General features: G+C 41.0%; 1 protein-coding gene across 11 annotated transcripts in view; it reads right to left on the bottom strand.

Annotated features, from left to right (window-relative positions):
- Positions 1-21,440, bottom strand: part of Syt16 (synaptotagmin XVI) — a 270,293-nt gene that overhangs the window by 96,986 nt on the left and 151,867 nt on the right. For 3 of the 11 annotated variants that reach the window (NM_001364281.1, NM_001364282.1, XM_017315058.1), the window contains exon 3: positions 8,055-8,875. The exons of 4 other annotated variants lie outside the window; for them this stretch is intronic. In NM_001364281.1, coding sequence (NP_001351210.1) covers positions 8,055-8,562 — 508 coding nt within the window. In that variant the 5' untranslated portion in view covers positions 8,563-8,875. Of the gene's footprint in view, positions 1-8,054; positions 8,876-10,458; positions 10,541-15,587; positions 15,755-21,440 lie in introns of all 11 variants that reach the window. 4 more of the 11 variants (XM_006515838.4, XM_030246703.1, XM_030246702.1 and 1 more) reach the window with 2 other exon arrangements.

The following is a 21,440-nucleotide window of genomic DNA, read 5'->3' as shown; positions in this document are numbered from 1 at the left end:
AAGACGAAATGATCAAGATCTATAGCTCACCCCCAGAGCTCGTGTCTCTAGCTGCATATGTAGCAGAAGATGGCCTAGTCGGACATCACTGGGAAGAGAGGCCCCTTAGTCTTGCAAACCTTATATGCCCCAGTACAGGAGAATGCTGGGGCCAAGAAGTGGGATTGGGTGGGTAGGGGAGCAGGGCAGGGGGAGGGTATAGGGGACTTTCGAGATAGCATTTGAAATGTAAATGAGGAAAATATCTAATAAAAAATTGAAAAAAAGAAAGAAAACTGCATTCTAAATAATTAAAAAAGATCTATAGCTCAAATATTATTTGATTACAATACTTGGACTATGAAAAATAGCACATTACAGAAGCACAAAGACTTAAGATTCTAAAGACACTTTTCTTCTGTACCAACAACAGAGCTTCAGTTTACAATAGGAAAAAACAGACAGAAATGGAGATAAGAATTTGCCAAGCCAACAAAGTAAGTTTCAGACTCCCAGACTTCTCTTTCACTAATCAATTGAACAAAAACAATTCATCCCCCCAAAAAATCAATAAATTAAACAAGTATTAAAAAATATGATAAAGCACCTAAGTCAACTTAGATCAATTATATATTACATTACATTATATTATATTATATTATATTATATTACATTATATTATTGTGTTTATATTTTATACTGAGCACACAGAATACTCTCTCTTCAAGTACACACAAAATAGCCTACAAGTAAACACACACCCAAGTTAGCAGAACAAATCTGAATGGTTTTTCTCCCCCAGAGAAGTAAATCTCCAACCACAAATGTTAACTTTTTAAAACTTAAGTAATAAAAAAAATATAAATTCTGGCTAGTGTGTGATTGAGCTATAAATCAACCACAGAAAAATATCTAGAATCATCATTGTTTGGAATCTAACCAATATAGTTTTAAGTAACCGCCATATGAATAAGTAAGAGGGTACATTATAAACTAGTTTGATTGATAATGAAACCAGAAACAACACACATTTGTATCTGTTGAATGCAGATAATGCATTTCTTAGAGGGGAATTTCTATCTTAAGTTGCATTCAAGTAAAATGTGTGTGTGTGTGTGTGTGTGTGTATGTGTGTGTGTGTCTGTGTGTGTCTGTGTGTCTGTGTGTCTGTGTGTCTGTGTGTGTGTGTGTAACAAACATAATAGAAACCAATAAAATTAAAACCAAAACTAGAGGGAAAATTAATAAAAATAAAAGGTAGTTTCTTGCAGAAAATATACAGATTGACAGACAATTCTCTTCATAACTAGACGAAAACAAAAGATATCCTTAAATGTCCATTTAAAACTTAAAAACATTAGGTAATAAAGAAATAGCTCCTCAGAAAATTGGACATAGTACTACCGAAAGATCCCGCAATACCTCTCCTGGGCATATATTCAGAAGATGTCCCAACCGGTAAGAAGGACACATGCTCCACTATGTTCATAGCAGCCTTATTTATAATAGCCAGAAGCTGGAAAGAACCCAGATGCCCCTCAACAGAGGAATGGATACAGAAAATGTGGTACATTTACACAATGGAATACTACTCAGCTATTTAAAAAAATGAATTTATGAAATTCCTAGCCAAATGGATGGACCTGGAGGGCATCATCCTGAGTGAGGTAACCCAATCACACAGGAACTCGCACAATATGTACTCACTGATAAGTGGATATTAGCCCAGAAACTTAGGATACCCAAGATATAAGATACAATTTGCTAAATGCATGAAATTCAAGAAGAACGAAGATCAAAGTGTGGATACTTTGCCCCTTCCTAGAAATGGGAACAAAACACCCATGGAAGGAGTTACAGAGACAAAATTTGGAGCTGTGACGAAAGGATGGACCATCTAGTGATTGTCATATGCAGGGATCCATCCCATAATCAGCTTCCAAACGCTGACACCATTGCATACACTAGCAAGATTTTGCTGAAAGGACCCAGATATAGCTCTCTCTTGTGAGACTATGCCGGGGCCTAGCAAACACAGAAGTGGATGATCACAGTCAGCTATTGGATGGGTCACACGGCCCCCAATGGAGGAGCTAGAGAAAGTACCCAAGGAGCTAAAGGGAACTGCAACCCTATAGGTGGAACAACAACATGAACTAACCAGTACCCCAGAGCTCTTGTCTCTAGCTGCATATGTATCAAAAGATGGCCTAGTCGGCCATCACTGCAAAGAGAGGCCCATTGGACTTGCAAACTTTATATGCCCCAGTACAGGGGAACCCCAGGGCCAAAAAGGGGGAGTGGGTGGGTAGGGGACTGGGGGGGTGGGTATGGGGGACTTTTGGGATAGCATTGAAAATGTAAACGAGGAAAATACCTAATAATAAAAAAAAGAAATAGCATAAAATAAGTTCAACAGTATAAATGAAAATATCCTTGAAAAACACAAAATGCCAAAAATCACTTCAAAATAAAATCAAGATAATCCGGTATCTATTAATTAAATTCTTATTCCAAACCTTCCACACACACACACAAACCCTCAAAACCCTTAGAGGCCCATGAGATGGCTTATTGTGAAAAAGTGCTTGCTACCAACCATGATAATTTAAGTTCTATCCCTGGGACCCATACAGAGAAGGAGAGAACGGAATCCCCCAAGTTATTCTCTGACTTTGTGCTTGCTCTCTCGTGTTCTCTTTCCCCGCTCCTTTTCTCTGCTTCTATCACTCTCTATTTGCCCACATACACATAAACCCATAAATAAAACCCTTGGGGAAAAATCACTAGACACTAATAAATTATAAATCTACACAAATTTTCTGGACAATAAGGAAGACAAACACTTCTGGATTCATTTTTTGAACTCAGCATCACACAGATACTAAAATCAGTGACATATCAAGGGTGCCTGTTGAACACCTCTACAAGTCTTGAACATGGAGAAGTCAAACTGGCACCTACATAGACCCTTCACCCCTACAAACTAATGTTTGTGGTACTGGAAGGTACTCCATATGGTACCAAAAGATAAAAGTAAACACAAACCCAGCTACAAACCATTGGATCTCTAAAAGAATGACCTGCCTAAAAGATGCCCTGGTGCAATAGTGGCATAAAGCTTTTGGGAGTAACCAACCAACATCTTGTTCAAGTTCAGGCCCATTCCATGAGATGGAACACATACCCAGTAGTGCTTGGGTGGCTAAGAATCTGGCACTAGATAGGCTAGGGACCTTAGAGACTTCTGTTTTACTAAAGGAACATAGCAATAAAATGACTCCTAATGGCATTCTGCTATATTCATAGATCAGTACTCTGCTAAGCAATCATCAAAGACCCTTTCTCCTGCAGCTGATGGGAACAAGTGCACAGAACCACAGGCAAACATGCAAAGAGCAAGAGACCTTAGAACAATAAGCCCTAAGAGGGATGCCTCCATCAAATCCTTCCCCTCAGGATCAGGGGACTCTGCAGAAGAGGGGCTGAAAGATTCTAAGAGCCAGAGGAGGTGGAAGGCTCCAAGGAATCAAGGCATTCTAGACCAACAAGACCAGTACCCATAAGAACTTACAGAGACTGTGCCAGATGCACAAGGCCTGCGTAGATCTGTACCTGTAGACGGGATCCTGGAGCTGAAAGGAGAACTGGGAACATGCCCTCTAGCCCCAGCCCAGAAGCTATCTCCAATTGAGTGCCACTTGCAAATGCAAAATTATTTTTCTCCTGAGGAGTTTCACTGGAAAAACAAACTACTCTTAAAGGCAGGTCCCATACACAGCAGTAGATGGCCAAAACAAAACCAATGTCATCTTTGGACATTCTTTGTCTCATTTAATGTTACATCAGGACAGGAGATTTTGTTTTGTTTTGTTTTGTTTTGTTTTACTCTACCTTATAGGTCCTTTGCATGTATATTATAGCTTCCAGTTTGTGGTTTCTATGGGATTCCTAAATGTCCAAAATGCATGTGTCTCTGAATCTATATGCATAACTTGTGTTTTTAATTTGGTTCTTTTTGTTGTTGTTGTTTGTTTGTTTGTTTGTTTAATCATTTTCTGATATATTCTGATTTATTTTCTTTTTTATTTATCGTATTTTATTATTATTCCTTGGATACCAGTTTGTGGATACAGATGGGAAGGGAGGTGGGGAAGAAACAGAAGGTGTAGGGGAAACAAGATCATAGGTAGAGTATATTGTATGGAAAAAAATCTATTGTCAATAAAAGGAAAAAAAATGGTACTGGTTTAAAGCTGTCACAGTAGCTCCCACACCTTCGCTAGAGAGCATGTCACGGATCAGACACCTTCTGCAGTATTAACGAAAAGCATCTTCAGGGTGTCTGACCATGATGGTTCTCCGTGTGCACTGCTGAACTTTCTCTCCAGCCCCAAGAAATGCCATGGCGCTCCAGCCCTCCTCCCTGGGCTGTGAGCTGTCACTGCACTGATGTTGTCACTGTTTGTGTGTGTGCACAGCCTGATGTTTTCCGCCACTGTTGAAAACATTTACTGTGCCTTCAGTGTCCTCCACTATGATTTCCATTCTCAGAGAAGCAAACACGACCTTCTCAGACCCCCCACAGGCAGGATTAAGATTTGTTTTTCCTGCCACCCAGCTCCAAAGCACACTTAAGTCTTTGCGCACATTTACTCCGTGTCTTCGCACACCTGCATGCACGTCTGTGCCTATGCCTGCTTCTCATTTTAACTGCAAACCCAGAGGGTAGAGAATATAGTTTCAATTTTCCTTTCATTTCTGCAAGCACCTGGCAATGACAATTGGTCTGCTTGGTTTTAAAGAGGTATTTGTTGAATTATTTAGAGGTGACTCAAAACTAACGGCATCAACTCATACTTAGTAATACAGAATACAGGGGGAGGAAGGAGAGCCGGCTGATTGGGTCCAAGGCTCTGGGTTTCAGCCACAGCACCACAAAAGACAGGTTCACATCCCTGATGAGAACCCATGAAAAAACCCTCAGCAAAACACCAGCCAGTCGCGTTCATTAATGTATGAAAGCAGCAACACTACCTGACGAGAAGGGTTTTCCACATACTACCTTGGTCTAGTTCAACATCTTAAAAAAAGCAATCAGCATGACCCACTGTAACATGGCAAACATGAAGGCCCTCGTGGACATTTCAGTTGGGGGGGCAGGGATACCCTGTTTAACCAACCTCAATATTCTCTTCTGACAAACATCCAGCCAACTGGTACAGAAAACTTCTTTAACCTGTGTTTAGCCATGAAGTAGTCATGAAAGCTTTCCGCCGAGTGGAAGACTAACAATGCTCTCTCAGCACTCTGGTCACAACGAGAGGATCCAGGGTGATCAGACAAGAAGAGGGGTGAATGAGTTTGATTCTTGAAAGGAAATATAACTAGGGACAAGTGAATTATCCCTCACTGGACAAACCAATTAACAAACTAGTGCATGCTTCCAATGGGACAGGATTTCAGCAGCATAAAGGGCCAATAAGATGGGCAAATCTCAAACATGTTACAGTAAGTGATGGAAGCTACATTTGAAAGAACACAAACATCTTTTCTCTTAGATGACATTCTAAAAACACTAATGGTAACAGTAATAGTAAGAGAAATCTATTTTCTTTTAATGAAAATATATTTTTTTCATACAATAAACTCTACTTGGTATCCTATGGTATCAATATGGTACTGTAGAAATGTTGGCTCCCTCCATCAAGAAGAGAATTAATGACTTTGTCTGGATATGAATAATCTACTAATGTGTATGGACTATGTGGGTGCACATATAGTGATAGAGAAAATGTATCAACTCATGTTCACCGCGATGTGACTGTAGATGTGAGGATTGCCTACAGAAAGAAGTCCAGGAATTCTCTGAGATAATGAAACTGTTCTGTACCTTACTTGAGGCAGTGGTTACAAGATACTCTAAATAGTAACAAAATAGTAGTAGATAGGCTAAGGTAAATTTCATCTTGTGTAAATCATGTTTCTAATAGGGAATAAAGAAAAAGTGTATTCTAAGATCAGAACACATAAACTCTGAGTCTTTCCAGTGGTGGAGCGTAGGCAATGTTCTGCAACAATACTAAGAGCAGCTCTACCTCAGAGAGATTTGTTCTCCTTCTGCTGAGTCCTACCCTGTCATAGCTAAGGTGGCACTCACCACAGCAGGTACAAACAGGAAGCTACAACATAGCCTCTGTCGTCTGACTTAAAGGTTTGGCTTAATTAATGTTTGAGTCCATATTTTGTGGTTATGAAAATTAACCAAGCCAGGCAGTGGTGGCATACGCCTTTAATCCCAGCACTTGGGAGGCAGAGACAGGCAGATTTCTGAGTTTGAGGCCAGCCTGATCTACAAAGTGAGTTCTAGGACAGCCAAGGCTATACAGAGAAACCCTGTCCCGAAAAACCAAAAGAGAGAGAGAGAGAGAGAGAGAGAGAGAGAGAGAGAGAGAGAGAGAGAGAGAGAGAAAGGAAGGAAGGAAGAAAGAAAGAAAGAAAGAAAGAAAGAAAGAAAGAAAGAAAGAAAGAAAGTAAGTTAACCAAAAAAAAAAAAAAATCACTGCCCAGTTCAAATTGGGCAAGAACTCTCTAAAATCAGAATAAAATTCTAACTGGAATCTAAAATTCTACCAACTATATAACAAATAACTTTAAAAGACTCAAAGCAGTGGTCCTTTGTAGTTATTGCTTGAGAAAGGATATTTGCCTGCCTGATTTCACCAACTCATTCCAGAATTTCATTCAGTAAGAATTAAGAAAGCATTTTATGGGGTGGGGACAGGACTTAGCCATTAAATTGCTTGCTATGGAAACATGATGGCCTGAGTCTGGATTCCCAGAACCTGTGTAAGAAGCTGGGTTAGGTGTGCATTTCTAACCCTAGCACTGGGGCCGACAGTAACCGGATTTGCTGATGTCTAGCTGAAGAGACAAGCTCCAGGTTCAGTGAGAGACCCTGTTTCAAAGAGCGTGGAGAGCAATTGAGGAAGGCATTCAGTGTCTGGACTTCTTCGCATGCACAAGCACATATGCACATAATAATCCACACTCACACGTGCTCATGCAGAGAGAGAAAAGGTTGCTGTAAAAAAGAATAAGATATATTGTTTCCTTATCCACCAAGATCCCATGCGTCTGGTAAGACCTTTACCTAAAAGGCGACACTAGGAAGACTCATTGAAAATAGAGAGACAATATGGTATCCTAGAAATGTTGGCTTCCTCCAACAAGAATGGAATTAATGACTATGTATGGGTATGAATAATTTACTAATATGTATGGACTATGTGCATACACACATGACACACACATCCCACCCCCTCACCTCAGCCTACTATTTGCCTCTCTCTCTGGGACTACTCTACATGTTAAAAGATTACAGCCATGGAAAATTTATGCTGAAACATATGCCCATATCTTTCCCAGAGTTAATTACATTTGTATTATACCATGGTGCTTTTATTAAAGCCCTGCTCTGTGCTCAGTTCTGACAAAATTAATGTCATGGGCAATTCTTATTAACTATGTCCTTAGCATTCTAGGGTAAAAGCAAATGAAAGCATCCTATTTCAAAGATCTCCCATCTACTGGCATCTCACATCCCATCCCAGTCAGACGCTGTGAGAAGTATTCTTGGAGTGTTATCAACTACAAATTCTGCAACAAGTATGGCTGTTTGCACAGGATTTCACGCTGAATAATATAGTAACATCTAGAAATTCCTAACCTAGAGGGAAGGGGGTAGGGGAAAGAACATTTTAAAAGATATTTTAAAAACCATGGCATGTGCACAGGGACTTCTCAAACAGAACCCTCAGATTCATTTTAAGCTTTTCACTTGCTCAGAACTATTATTTTGAAAGATGGAGCCCAAACATGGATCTTGTAAGGCTTCACAGAACAAAAATATTCCTGTGGATTGTATCTCTCAATCAGAAGCCAGGATTGTGGGGATATGTAAGTAGCAAAGAAAAGGTAAAATCAATGCTTAAAATCAATACTTAAAAACAAATCAAAGTGGAGCTCTACAAGCCATCTAGAGAGCACAGAAACAATGGTACTAACCAGCTTACCTTGCTTTCTTCCATTAACCTTTTCTAAAGTGCCAGAGCCATGCTGACGGCCACATCTCTGCCTCTCAGAGTGATGGTCTTCCTCGGCGATCGAAGAAAGCACAGGCTGGGGCTTCGGGGCCCCTGGGATCTTACTGGGCCACGGGGGTATTACAGAGCTTGAGTCTTCGGCTTGCTGACCAAGCGTGGGGCTTGCCGTTTGGACGGAGTCCTGCAGATCACTATTAGAGAGTGAGAAATGGTCCTCTTCAAGAAACAGGGAGCTTGCCTCCTCTGGACTGCCATCGTGGTCCTGTTCTTCATCTTCCAAGTAGGTTTGCTGAATCTGGGCAGCATCTAAGTCCTGCTCTGGCTTATCACTCAATGCCGAATCGTGTTTGCTAAGAAGGACCAGTGAAGCAGATAATGCATCCCCGGCTTGCTGGAGAGCTTCATAAACTCGGGAAAGCCAGGAAGACAAAGGCTGGAAGAAGTTCTGGACATCCTGAGATGCCATGGTCAACACCATGATCAAATACCTCGTGTCTGCAGAGTCCACTTGTTCCGTTCCTCCTGAACTCTGAACTTATGTGAAATATAGAACAAGCACGATGAGAAATCTAACTGGAGGTCTCTTTTTTATAACAGGCAAAACTTTATTAATATATACATAAAGAAAACATGTGCAGTACGTAAGCACCGTTGGCAGTAAGTAAAACCAGGCTGCATGCTGGCTCTTGCACCAAGGTCTATGGAGTAGGTCTTTGCAGGGAACAGAGCAAGCGTGTTTGACAGGGTGGTCTCTTAATGGCTGGGACCATTTCACTCTCAACACTTCTCAGCTGAAACAGAGGAAAGACATGCTTATACCTGTTAAAGTCACAAGTGCAGGCTCGTCACCAGATACCTGTAAATCATGTCAAGCAGCATTTGGGGGACAGAGGAAGATGATACTGAACTCCAATGATGGCTAAATACGAACAACGTTGTAAATCTAAATGTGGGTTCTACCCACGTTTGTACACCTCCTCACACTCATGCACAACTTCCATTCACAATAATGGATTCTAGTCACGTGGACTGAAAGAAGTCCACTCCCCACTGACCGCCTTAACAATGTGAGAAGTGTAAAGGAACCCACGGGATCAGCCAGTTAGGCCTGGCACTTCAAAATGCAAGAAAAACTGGAGATTCCGTGCACAAACATGCAGACCCCAGAGAGCCAACGACCAGGCATCTCTGTTGTGAGACACAAAGGTTTATCCTCTCAAAGGAAATAGGTGTCTGGAATTTAAAAGCTTCCAACAAATCTTAAAAATAGAGTTTTACAGTTTTATGCAATCTCTAGAAATAGTGTCTATTCTTGGGGAGAAATCACTGAAAAATGTGTGCATGGCAAAATGGATAACACAGCTTCCTTGGTATCTTCTGCCTTTGTCTGTGTCCCTATCTCCTTAAGTTAGCCCTCTGCAACTTGTATGACTTCTAAAACATTCTATAAGATTCATAGTCTGAAAGAAGTAGATCCTTGGCATCCATAAAACAGCACGGCACTGTAATGGTCAAAGAGAATATGCCTATTCTCTTGTTTTTACAGTCATATGCAAACACACGCCTAGGCAGATTCACATATATGCATAGATACAGGTATCCCATTGCTATCCCAGTGTTATTAGTTGTTTCTATGATAGCAACATCCCCCACCCCACCCCAGAATCACTCCATTCCTGAAGCTTTAACCCTCTTGATCTTAGCCTTTAGTACAACTGCTTATATTCTCTTAAAAATGCCTTGTTAGTGACTCATACGTGCATTGATTCGCTCAGTAAACAAAATAACAAATACTGACTAAGTACCTATTAAGTACTGGGCATAATGCCAAGCATAGGTAACCCTGAGGCCTCTGTCCTTGAGGAACTTGCATTTCAGCTAAAGAGGAACGGGACTCTCTGCATTCTCCTCTTAAACTGAATAATTCATGTGTCACTTTGTAGTGCTTATCTTCCTCTAACAGTGTCTTTGCAAACACTCAGTGTTCCATTGCTTCTTCTCATTCCCATTTATACTTACCTGCTAGGGTGGCTGACCCAGCCCTACTTTTGTTTCTTTGGTTGGTTTTGGTTTCTTGAGATTCTTATTCTTCCACTAAGTTGGCCTATTGTATGGTCGATTGGTTTGAGATGGTTTCATGTATCCTGGGCTGATCTTCAACTTGCAAAATAGCCAAAGATGACCTTGAAATTATGGTCCTTTAAACCTTTATATCCTGAGTGCTAGGATTATAGATATGTACCATTGCAGTTTGTCTATATGGTACTAGGGACCAAAGCCAGGGCCTCTGCAGTCCAGGAAGCATGGCTGATAAACTACACCCCAGCTTCAACTCTGTTTTAATTTTAAACTTTTATAAACCCAAAATACGCACCTCTAGTCTTTAGCTCACTCTTTCCTTACTCTTCTCACAGATTCAAGTCAGTGTCCTGCAAGCTTTGGTAGTTCTGAGTCATCTAATAAAATAACAGAACACAGAAAGGTCTAGGCTAGCTGCAAAACTGAGCCTGGCTAAGACCTCTATGTTTTTGTTATCTTCCCCAGAAGGCCAAACCCCATACTAAAGATCGATTTTTAAAAATCAAAAAGCAACAACAACAAAAAACTGATGTGAGCAAATAGCTATATTGCTACACATTAATGTGCCACCAAAATCTTGAATTCAGTTATTTCAAAGCCAGTATGTCACTTTGCTGTGGGAAATCACCTCTTGGGTCACAGGACCTCATGACTGTGAATCTCTCTCTTCAACCCCCTCTCCTTCCATTCCTTCTAATCAATCTCCCATCAGCCTTCATTTTGGGAACCATCCCATAATCCTCTTCTCTCAGGTCACTGACTCACATCACTCAGTCTCTTGTCTTTCCCAGCTTCCATCAACCCCTCTGTCCCTCACAGGTTGGCCTTCATTTGGCATTACTGCCTCTCCGACCCTAGAACGGAGGCTACACAGAGAACGAAGGCCATCTGTTTTGTTTTTTCTATCTCTGTGCCTAGACATGTATTGAAAAACACTGTAAGCAAATCACTAGTCAATAAATTCACAAGTCTCACTAGAATCATGCATGGAACAGTGCTCAGTAAAAATTACTTACACAATGATTTTGTTAACATTGGGAAATAAAAACCTACTCAAAGCTCTGTGATGAAGCTCTTCAATGGTGTTATTCCACAAATTTCCCATGTAGTACACTTTCCTGTAAGCATTTGTTCCACCCAATTTAACAACCCACCATTTTGGGTTGCTTTTGCTGCTGAGATGACTTCATTTCTTTTACATCTGACCCAGAAAGTATTTTGCCTAAGCAATAGTGCTTTGGGGCGTTTGAGAACTGGAAGGCCTCTTGGAGAAATCAATGGCTTTAGTCACTTACTCCTGTCCTTAAAATGCATACAGTTTCACCTTTCATTCTAACAGAATGTCCAATTGAGCATGGAATGACCCCAAACAAACTGCCAGAGTGAGGACTCAGCCATTCCCTATCGTCCCTCACTGTGAGATCCTATATACTGGTCACATGGATACTCTGAATATTTTCACAAATTACCTTGATTCTTCCTGACTTTTGTTTTCCCCATGATGTCTTCACATCTAACCTGCCTCAATTTTGCATTGAAACTCTAACATCTTTTCTTCATCTGCTAAGTCTTCATCTACAACCCCAGACGTGATCTCAGAGCACTTAGAATATGACTTTATGTTATAAAGTTGCATTTATTTGTTAATATTCTTCTGATGGGTTAGTACTTCATGAGTTTGGGAAATATTTTTATAGGTTACAGCTTCAGAACCCACGTGAAGCAGGAAGGAGTTCTGAACATGATTGATGGATGGATGGATGGATGGATGGATGGATGGATACATAGATAAACGGGTGGATGGGCGAATTTGATGGATGGGTAGATAGATAGATAGATAGATAGATAGATAGATAGATAGATAGATAGATAGATAGATAGATAGATAGATAGATATGCATATGGGTAGATGGATGAATAGATAGGTGGTGGGTTGCTGGGTGAATGGATGGATAGGTAGATGGGCAGGTGGATGAAGGTACTAATGAAAATGTTTAAAGCAAATAGTCTTGATTCTGTCATTTATCATCTATAAAGTGGAATTCCCTTACACTATCAGTTCCTTTCTTCTCTAAAATTCAAGAACATACCAGGTGGGTGAAAGAGCATAGTAGCTCAGGCTGGATATATTGAAAAGAATAAAAGTGCCTTTTCAGTGATGAGTTCTGAATCTTTGTTAATATTCACTATCACATTATCTCAAAGCAATGAAAGAGAAACCAAATCTCTACCTATAGAGGGGAGACAGGATGTCTAGAATGTATATCCTAGAACAGCGAAGAAGGAACAGCACCTGTGACTGGACACAGAACATTACTTAGGTGGCAATACTAAGTACTGCTCATACTGAATTAACTTAAAGCCAAAGGATAGCAGTACAGAAGTACAGAGAAGCCATGGAGCTGTTTAAGTAAATGTCCATTTGACTGAGAGGGCACACCAAGGGCAATACAAATCTGTACTTACAGTTTTGTTCTTTGGAATACTTTCTTCTTCTTCTTCTTTTTTTTTCTTCTTTTTTTTATTAGACGTTTTCTTTATTTACATTTCAAATGCTATCCTGGAATTTCCCTATACCCTCCCCCCACCCTGCTCCCCTACCCACCCAATCCCACTTCTTGGCCCTGGGGCTCCCCTGTACTGGGGCATATAAAGTTTGCAATACCAATGGACCTCTCTTCCCAATGATGGCCAACTAGGCCATCTTCTGCTACATATGCAGCTAGAGACACGAGCTCTCGGGGTACTGGTTAGTTCATATTGTTGTTTCACCTATAGGGATGCAGACCCCTTCAGCTCCTTGGGTGCATTCTCTAGCTCCTCCATTGGGGGCCCTGTGTTCCATCTTATAAATGACTGTGAGCATCCACTTCTTTATTTGCCAGGCACTGGAATAGCCTCATATGAGACAGCTATATCAGGGTCCCTTCAGCAAAATCTTGCTGGCATATGCAATAGTGTCTGGGTTTGGTGGCTGATTATGGGATGGATTCCCAGGTGGGGTAGTCTCTGGATAGTCCATCCTTTTGCCTTAGGTCCAAACTTTGTCTCTGTAACTCCTTTCATGGGTATTTTAGTCCCTATTCTAAGGAGGAATGAAGTATCCACCCATTGGTCTTCCCCTCTTCTTGATTTTCTTGTGTTTTGCAAATTGTATCTTGGGTATTCTATGTTTCTGGGCTAATATCCACTTATCAGTGAGTGCATATCAAGTGACTTCTTTTGTGACTGGGTTACCTCACTATTCCACCTCACACCAGTCAGAATGGCTAAGATCAAAAATTCAGGTGACAGCAGATGCTGGCGAGGATGTGGAGAAAAAAGAACACTCCTCCATTGCTGGTGGGATTGCAAGCTTGTACAACCACTCTGGAAGTCAGTCTGGCGGTTCCTCAGAAAATTGGACATAGTACTACCAGAGGATCCCGCAATACCTCTCCTGGGCATATACCCAGAAGATGTTCCAACTGGTAATAAGAACACATGCTCCACTATGTTCATAGCAGCCTTATTTATAATAACCAGAAGCTGGAAAGAACCCAGATGTCCCTCAAAAGAGGAATGGATACAGAAAATGTGATACATTTACACAATGGAGTACTACTCAGCTATTAAAAACAATGAATTTATGAAATTCTTGGAATACTCTTTTATAGCTAGTGAGATGGCATGGCTTCTGGTGGTATGGGTGTGTGTGTGTGTGTGTGTGTGTGTGTCTGTGAGAGAGAGAGAGAGAGAGAGAGAGAGAGAGAGAGAGAGAGAGAGAGAGAGAGAATGTTACTATGATTTTAAAAAAATAAAAAACACCCTATCTAAAAGTAACTTGGGTAGAAAACAGAAAAGAGTTGATTTGGCTTAAACTTTAAACTTCCAGGTAATAACCCATTATGGAAGGAAGTCATACCAGAACTCGAGGTAGGAACCTGAAGCAAAACCTGAAGATTTCTGTTTCCTGGCTCATGCTCGGCTAGCTTCCTTGTAAAGCTCAGAACCACCTGCCCAGTGAATGGCCCTGCTCATGCTGGGCTAATGCTTCCTAGACCAATTATCAGTCAAGATAATACCTCGCAGACTATCCCATAAACCAATAAGATAAAGACAGTTACTCAAGACTTCTTTTTCAGGTCTTTCTAGGCTGTACTGAGTTGACACAAGTTGACAGTTAATATTAATCAGGAAACAAACAAATGAAAACAAGAAACAAACAAAGATTCTATCCAGATCCTCGGATTAGAAGTCTTGAGAAGGCTTGAAAAGGCTCAATACTGGTTTAAAATTGTTATTGGTGGTTTATCATTATGAGAAATATGAAATTAAAAAACAGAAATGTATGTGTGTATCTGAGTAAGTGTGTAAAACACATGAGTTCTTCTTGGAGGGGGGCTAGAAAGGTTTGTTACCTCTAAAAGTACTTGGAATAATCTAGAAATCTAAGAAAGACATAGTAGCAATTGATAAATACAAAGAAAAGGAAAGCCATTGGTGGATTTCCAAGGAGTCCCTTTTGAAAACAAAAATCTTAACTTTGATTAGAATTCTGCTTTAATTGTAACAGAGGTTAAGGGAACTATGATCATTTCAAATAGAAAATTACTAAGCAGGAAACAACAGAATTATGTTTCCATACAAGAAAACTATGAAATTATTGAGTTCTGTGCTTTCTAAAATATTTTTAAAATCTCTACCAAAGACAACTGTATACAGAAAACAAAAATGCTTGTGAACCTATAAAGGCTGTCAGTTAAATCTTTCTGACTTCATTTTCTTGTAATGACAGCTTCTTACAGGGGGCAGGAAGAGTTATAATCTAAGGAACACGCATTTATAGAAAACCATCAAAATATATAGTAGGAAGTGTGCATGCCTGTGTCAGGGTAAAGGTTTATGAGCACCGGGAGGATAGGATGCAATAAGCTACATTCTAAAAGACAAGAAAATGCTTCCAGTAGTACAGTTTCCAGGTAACCAAATCCTACATCAAAATCGTGTACAAATCTGCCTTCTACCACACATGGATGTTCAGCAGTTTGAAAGCTAAATCACCTCGGGAAAACCTCTTCTCACTATTCAGCATGATTCATAGGACAATCTAAGGAAAAAGTCAGGAATGCTGGATTTATTCGAGTGTCTCTTCACAGGCAGCTGTCAGAAAACTTCCCTTGTCTACAAAAATGTCAGTTATTTATTATTGACACACTGGCCTTGAAGCTAATTAAGTCGACCATTATCAAGGCTGATGGAGAAAGTCATCTTGAATTGCCTAAGAAGGTCTGGAAGATGAATAATGCATGCCGTGGAAATAAGAACTACAGAATGGGCTGCCATCCATCTTTCACGGGATTCGGAAGCATCCACAGGTGTTTTCTTTCAAAAGCAAATTTGTTATGTGGGTAGAAATACATGCCATTGAAATGAAATACTTACTGAAACATTTGTCCAAAGTGTGTTGGCATCTTCACAAATGTAAAAATGGACTACTGGGGCAGGAGACATGGCTTAGTCAGTAAAGAGCTTGCCGCACAAGCAGGAGGTCATGAGTTCAGTACCCACCAGATTGCCATGCATAGCAACACATACTTGTAAACCCAGAGCTGAGGAGAGAAAGACAAGAAGATCCCAAGGACTTACTTGCTGGTCTGCCTAATCAAACTGATGAATCCAAGTTTGGTGAGGGACCCTGTTTCCAAGAGTAAGGTAAAAAGCAATGGAGGTAGAACGTTTCATGTTGACCTTTACCCTACAGAAGCATTATGGGTACCCACACTCACGAGTGCACACAGGCAAACACACTCATACAAAACATACACGTACACACACAGCAAATAGTAGGGCCATCAGGGAGTCATTATGCAGTAATGTGGAAACAACATAGCCACACTGTCATTGCAGGACCTTGGACCCGCCTTGACCATTGTCTTTGGAGCAGGGAAAGGAAGGACAACAGTGGATAAAAATCAAAATGAGAACTTCCCTATAATTAGAATATATATTCGCCAGTTGATGATGAGAAAAATGAATCAGAAAGAAAAGGAGGAGGGAAGGAGGGAGGGAGGGAGGGAGGGAGGGAGAGAGAGAGAGAGAGAGAGGGCAAGAGAAAGAGAGAGAGAGAGAGAAAGAGAGAGAGAATGTTTTACAGTTGTTGTAAAGCAAGGTTGCCTTGGATCCACCCCTCAGTTATTGCAAATCATAAACATGCACATGGGTACCAGTATGTTCTCATTCATAAATCAGAGATCACAACTCCCTATATTAAAAGTCATCCAGTAAATTATATTACGCATGTTTTTAAAGCACATAGAAAGCATCCAATGTGTAACAGGCACTTAATATCAGGCATTCATTATGCTAAATTTTGGGATGGTTTACATGGTAAAAATAGATTAAACCCTTATAATACTTCTGGTATGTTAATATCTTAGATATGAGTATTTATCTAACGTGTTATTTACAATATTTTTGAAAACTTACATAAATAAAAACTTATATAAAAAACAACAACTTTCCCCTTTTACAGATGAAAACACTGAGGCTCAGAAAGGGTCTGTGCCTTGCTCTGGCATTAATTATCTGGATTAAAGAACAGAAATGGCATTCCGATTCTCTCCTGTTGAATTGAAAACTATTCTAAACCTTCATAAAAGACAAGTGATAGAGAAAGAGGAACACTCTTCCATTGTTGGTGGGATTGCAAGCTGGTACAACCACTCTGAAAATCAGTCTGGCAGTTCCTCAGAAAATTGGACATAGTATTACCCGAGGACCTAGCTATACCACTCCTGGGCATATACCCAGAAGATGCTCCCACATATAACAAGGACACATGTTCCAGTATGTTCATAGCAGTCTTATTTCTAATGGCCAGAAGCTGGGAACAACCCAGACGTCCTTCAACAGAGGAATGGATAAAGAAAATGTGTTGCATTTACACAATGGAGTATTACTCTGCTATTAAAAACAATGACTTCATAAAATTCTTAGGCAAATGGATGGAACTAGAAAATATCATCCTGAGTGAGGTATCCCAATCACAAAAGAGCAGACATGGTATGCACTCACTGATAAGTGGATATTAGCCCAAAAGCTCAGAATACCCAAGATACAAATCACAGACCACATGAAGTTCAAGAAGGAAGACCAAAGTATGGATGCTTCAGTCCTTATAAAGGGGAACAAAATACTCGTGGGAGCAAATATGGAGACAAAGTGCAAAGCAGAGACTGAAGGAAACACCATCCAGAGATTGCCCCACCTGGGGATCGATCCACCCCACATACAATCACCAAACCCAGGCACTATTGTGGATGCTAGGAAGAACATGCTGACAGGAGCCTGATACAGCTGTCTCCTGAGAGGCTCTGCCACAAGAAGTGGATGTGCACAGCCAACCATTGGACTGAGCATGGGGTCCCCAATGAAGGAGTTAGAGGAAGGACTGAGGAGCTAAGGGGTTTGCAACCCCATAGGAAGAACAACCATATCAACCAGCCAGCATCCCCATCCCAAGAGCTCCCAGGAACTAAACCACCAACCAAGGAGTACACTTGGAAGGACCCATGGCTCCAGTTGTATATGTAGCAGAGGATGGCCTTGCTGGACATCAATGGGAGGAGAGGCCCGTGGTCCTGTGAAGGCTCGAGGCCCCAGTGTAGGGGAATTCGAGGGCAGGGAGGTGGGAGTAGGTGGGTGGGTGGGGAACACCCTCATAGAAGTGGGGGATGGGATAAGGGGGTTCCCATGGCAGGGGGCTGAAACTGGGAAAGGGGATAACATTTGAAATGTAAATAAAGAAAATATCCAATAATAAATTAAATAAAATAAAATATCAAAAGTAAGACTATTCTCCTAGGAAATGGCAAATGTTGGGTTCAAAGTGATGTTTGTCTGTCTTGGAGGTTAGAGGTTCTTTTCCATTGTTTGTTTATACACTTTAGGGGGCAGGGCACTGTGGAGGTCAGAGGACAACCTACAGTAGTCTGTTTTATCCTTCCAGAACTTAGTTCCAGGGATCAAATGCAGGCCATCAGACTTGCCAGCAAGCCCCTTTACCTGCTGAGCCACCTCACCAGCTCCTGACCTGGAGGGCTGAGCTCATCCCATTCCTATTTAGCCTATTTCACTAATGGAAATCATTTAAAACATGAAAACCGTTGCAACTAATTTTCCAAAATAAGTGTAATAAAGTAAGAATATCTTCCATTGCTTTCTAAGTCATATAAGACTCCCATCTAAATCCACTTCTAAGCTTGACAGAACAAATAAACGTCTTTGTGTGTGTCTGAGCAGGACAATGTAAAAGAAATTAGACTTAGTTCAACCAAACTGTGAAGCTGCTCAAGATTTGTGCCATTGGAGTGATGGCACTTCTTACATACTCAGATTTCATGAGCCCATTGAGTACTTCTGAGTATCTATTATAGTTAAAGAAACTTAAATACACTCCATGAATACACACTGGTTGTAACACAAACCGGCAAGGTCCTCGGTGGTTCTGGGGGGATTATGAAACTCAGCCTCAGCAGCAATTTTCTAAAGAGCCTGTTGCTGCTCTTGGGCAGAAACCCATTTTCAAACACATATAATAAGATCTTAAGGATGGCTAATGGATTTAATTAATATTTACCTTTTAACAATAAAACCTGAGGGTAAAATGACTCACTTTTTAAGATCACTGGCTGCTCTTCCTGAGGGCCTGGTCTGATTCCCTGCACCCACATGGTGGCTCACAACCATCTGCAACTCCAGTTCCAGAGAATCTGACACTCCTCTGACTTCTGACCTCTGCTGTCACCAGACACACTTGTGGTGTACACACACCCACACCCACACCCCCCCACACACACACACACAATATCCATATACATAAACGCCTAAAATAAAATTTAAAATGATAAAGTCCATTTCAAGTACTCAGCATGGCCTCTCCTCCATCAGCGTGGCACCCACATCCCAAGACCATTGGCTCCTACATCAACAAGACCCCAGTGAAGAAGAGTCAGGAATTTCAAATAGCATCCATAATGTGGTACAAGACAATTGATAACTAATGTGATAAGATTAAGAAAAGAAAAAAAATTAACAGGCGAAACTCCCAGATAAAGATACCGAGACTGTTGATCTTATCCCAAGAGAAGAAAAACATCTGTGGCACTTGAAAATACACTAGGCTCAAAAATAAGGAGAAAATAATGGAACTATGGTACTTGCAACCCTCTTGAGACAGACTAAGCAAAACTCAGAATGTCAGCGTTTCATATTTGTTAACTGTAGAAGTAGCCATCCCTATAAAAGTGTGGCTAGAGAGAAAGAGAGATGACAACTCAGAATCCCATTGCTTTATACAGCTTATTACTTTGTCTAAAAGATATGAAATTGTATTTCCTTGTAGTTCACAGGGTTGTTATCATAATACACAGGAGCCTTTCATCATTCGACAACTGCTGCCATATTTATGATTGGCCACCAAGGTTCACTCATTCTTCCATCTTGAATTTATTACTCTTTGTCCCAACACAGGTATCAGCTGAAATCAAGTCACCTTGACTCCCACCCATTCCACTTAGCAGCCTCTTCAGGACCCTCCCTGCATCCACTTAACCATCCTTCCCCTGAATGAATACTAATACTTTTCCAAGATGCATGCCTGATGAGACTGCTTAGCATTTAAACTGATGTCCCATAGTGATGGCTATTCTTGGTTGTCAACTTGGAACTAATTAAAACCCAAGCAGCTGAGTACACCTCTGAGGGATTGTTTCTTAATTAAACCATTCAAAGTAGGAAACACCATTTGTAATCCAGAACTTTTGAGGTGGGGAGATACAGTTTTAATCTAGATTTTTGAGGTGGGAAGGTCTACCTTTAATCTGGACCACACCCGCTGGCAGCCTATGGAAAGAGCATGGAGGAAGGAAGCTGTTGTCCTCACACTCGCTGGCAAGTCCATTCTTTTCCTGGCATTAGAACTTACTTCTTCAGGATTCTGGGGTATACTGAAGACAAGCTGAGATATCCAGATATACACCTGAGACATAGAGTAGACTGAACACTGGATTCTTGGACCTTCTGTTGATATGCAGCCACCAATGCACTAGTTGGTTCACAGCCTGTAAACTTTTCTAATGCATCCTTTCTGCAGCTATTCATTCTTTCTGTTCTAGAGAACCCTGACTAATACATCCATCATTCTTACCATCATGGCCTACTCCAGAGGACTCTGAAAGGTGTGTCTGCTCCAGCCCTTTTCTGTCTACTTGCTGTCTACACCTGCACCACCTCCTGGAATCCTTCGGCTCTTACCCTGAAGCTCTCTTGCCTCCAGGATTCCCCAACTCCCCCCCCCCCAAGCACCCACTAATCTCTTTATAGTTCTTAGTTTACACTTTTTCAGAATTCCTTTCCTTCTCCCTGAACCCAAACTAAATTAAGCCATCCTGAAATACTCTCTCAAAGCACCTCTTTTATAAAATAAACTTTGTTCTCTCCTACTACTCTTTCCCGTGCCCCCTCTCCCCTCCATCTGGTTCTCTTTCTTCTCTTACACGGTTGCCCCCTTCTGCTCTCTTAAATCATGTGTATTTCATTAGCCTATTTCCCACCACTCTTAAGATCTCATTCTCCTCTTTCTTGATCTAGTTACATGACCTACACATATGTAAATATATACATGCATATATGTAATTTTAAATCTAGGTTCTATGTATGTATTGAAGGAAACATGTGGTATTTATTTTTCTGTAGTTCAATGCTCCACTACTGAGCTATAACTCCATACAAGCCTTTCAGAGTCTGGCTTCTTTCTTTCTCTCTCTCTCTCTCTCTCTCTCTCTCTCTCTCTCTCTCTCTCTCTCTCTCTCTCTCTCTCTCTCCCTCTCTCTTTTAATTGGTTACTTTATTTACATTTAAAATGTTGCCTCCCTTCCTGCTTTCCCCTCCAAAATCCTCCCATCCTTTACCCCTCCCCTTTGCCTCTATGAGGGTGCTCTTCCACCCACCCTCCCTTCCTGCCTCACCGCTCTAACATCAACCTTCTCTGGGGCTTCAAGCCTCCACAGGATCAAGGGCCTCCCTCCCTCCCATCAATGTCAGATAAGGCCATCCTCTGTTACATATGTAGCTAGAGCCATGAATCCCTCCATGAATACTCTTTGGTTGGTGGTTAGTCCCTGGGTGCTCTAAAGGATCCGGTTAGTTGATATTGTTGTTCTTCCTATGGGGTTGCAATCCCCTCCATTTCCTTCAGTTCTTCCCTAACTCTTCCAATGGGGTCCCTAGGCTCAG

This window comes from Mus musculus, chromosome 12 (genome assembly GCF_000001635.26).
Source record: "Mus musculus strain C57BL/6J chromosome 12, GRCm38.p6 C57BL/6J".
Taxonomy (NCBI): Eukaryota; Metazoa; Chordata; class Mammalia; order Rodentia; family Muridae; genus Mus; species Mus musculus.
The sequence above is the reverse complement of the archived record's forward strand: the minus strand, read 5'-3'. Positions and strand labels throughout refer to the sequence as shown.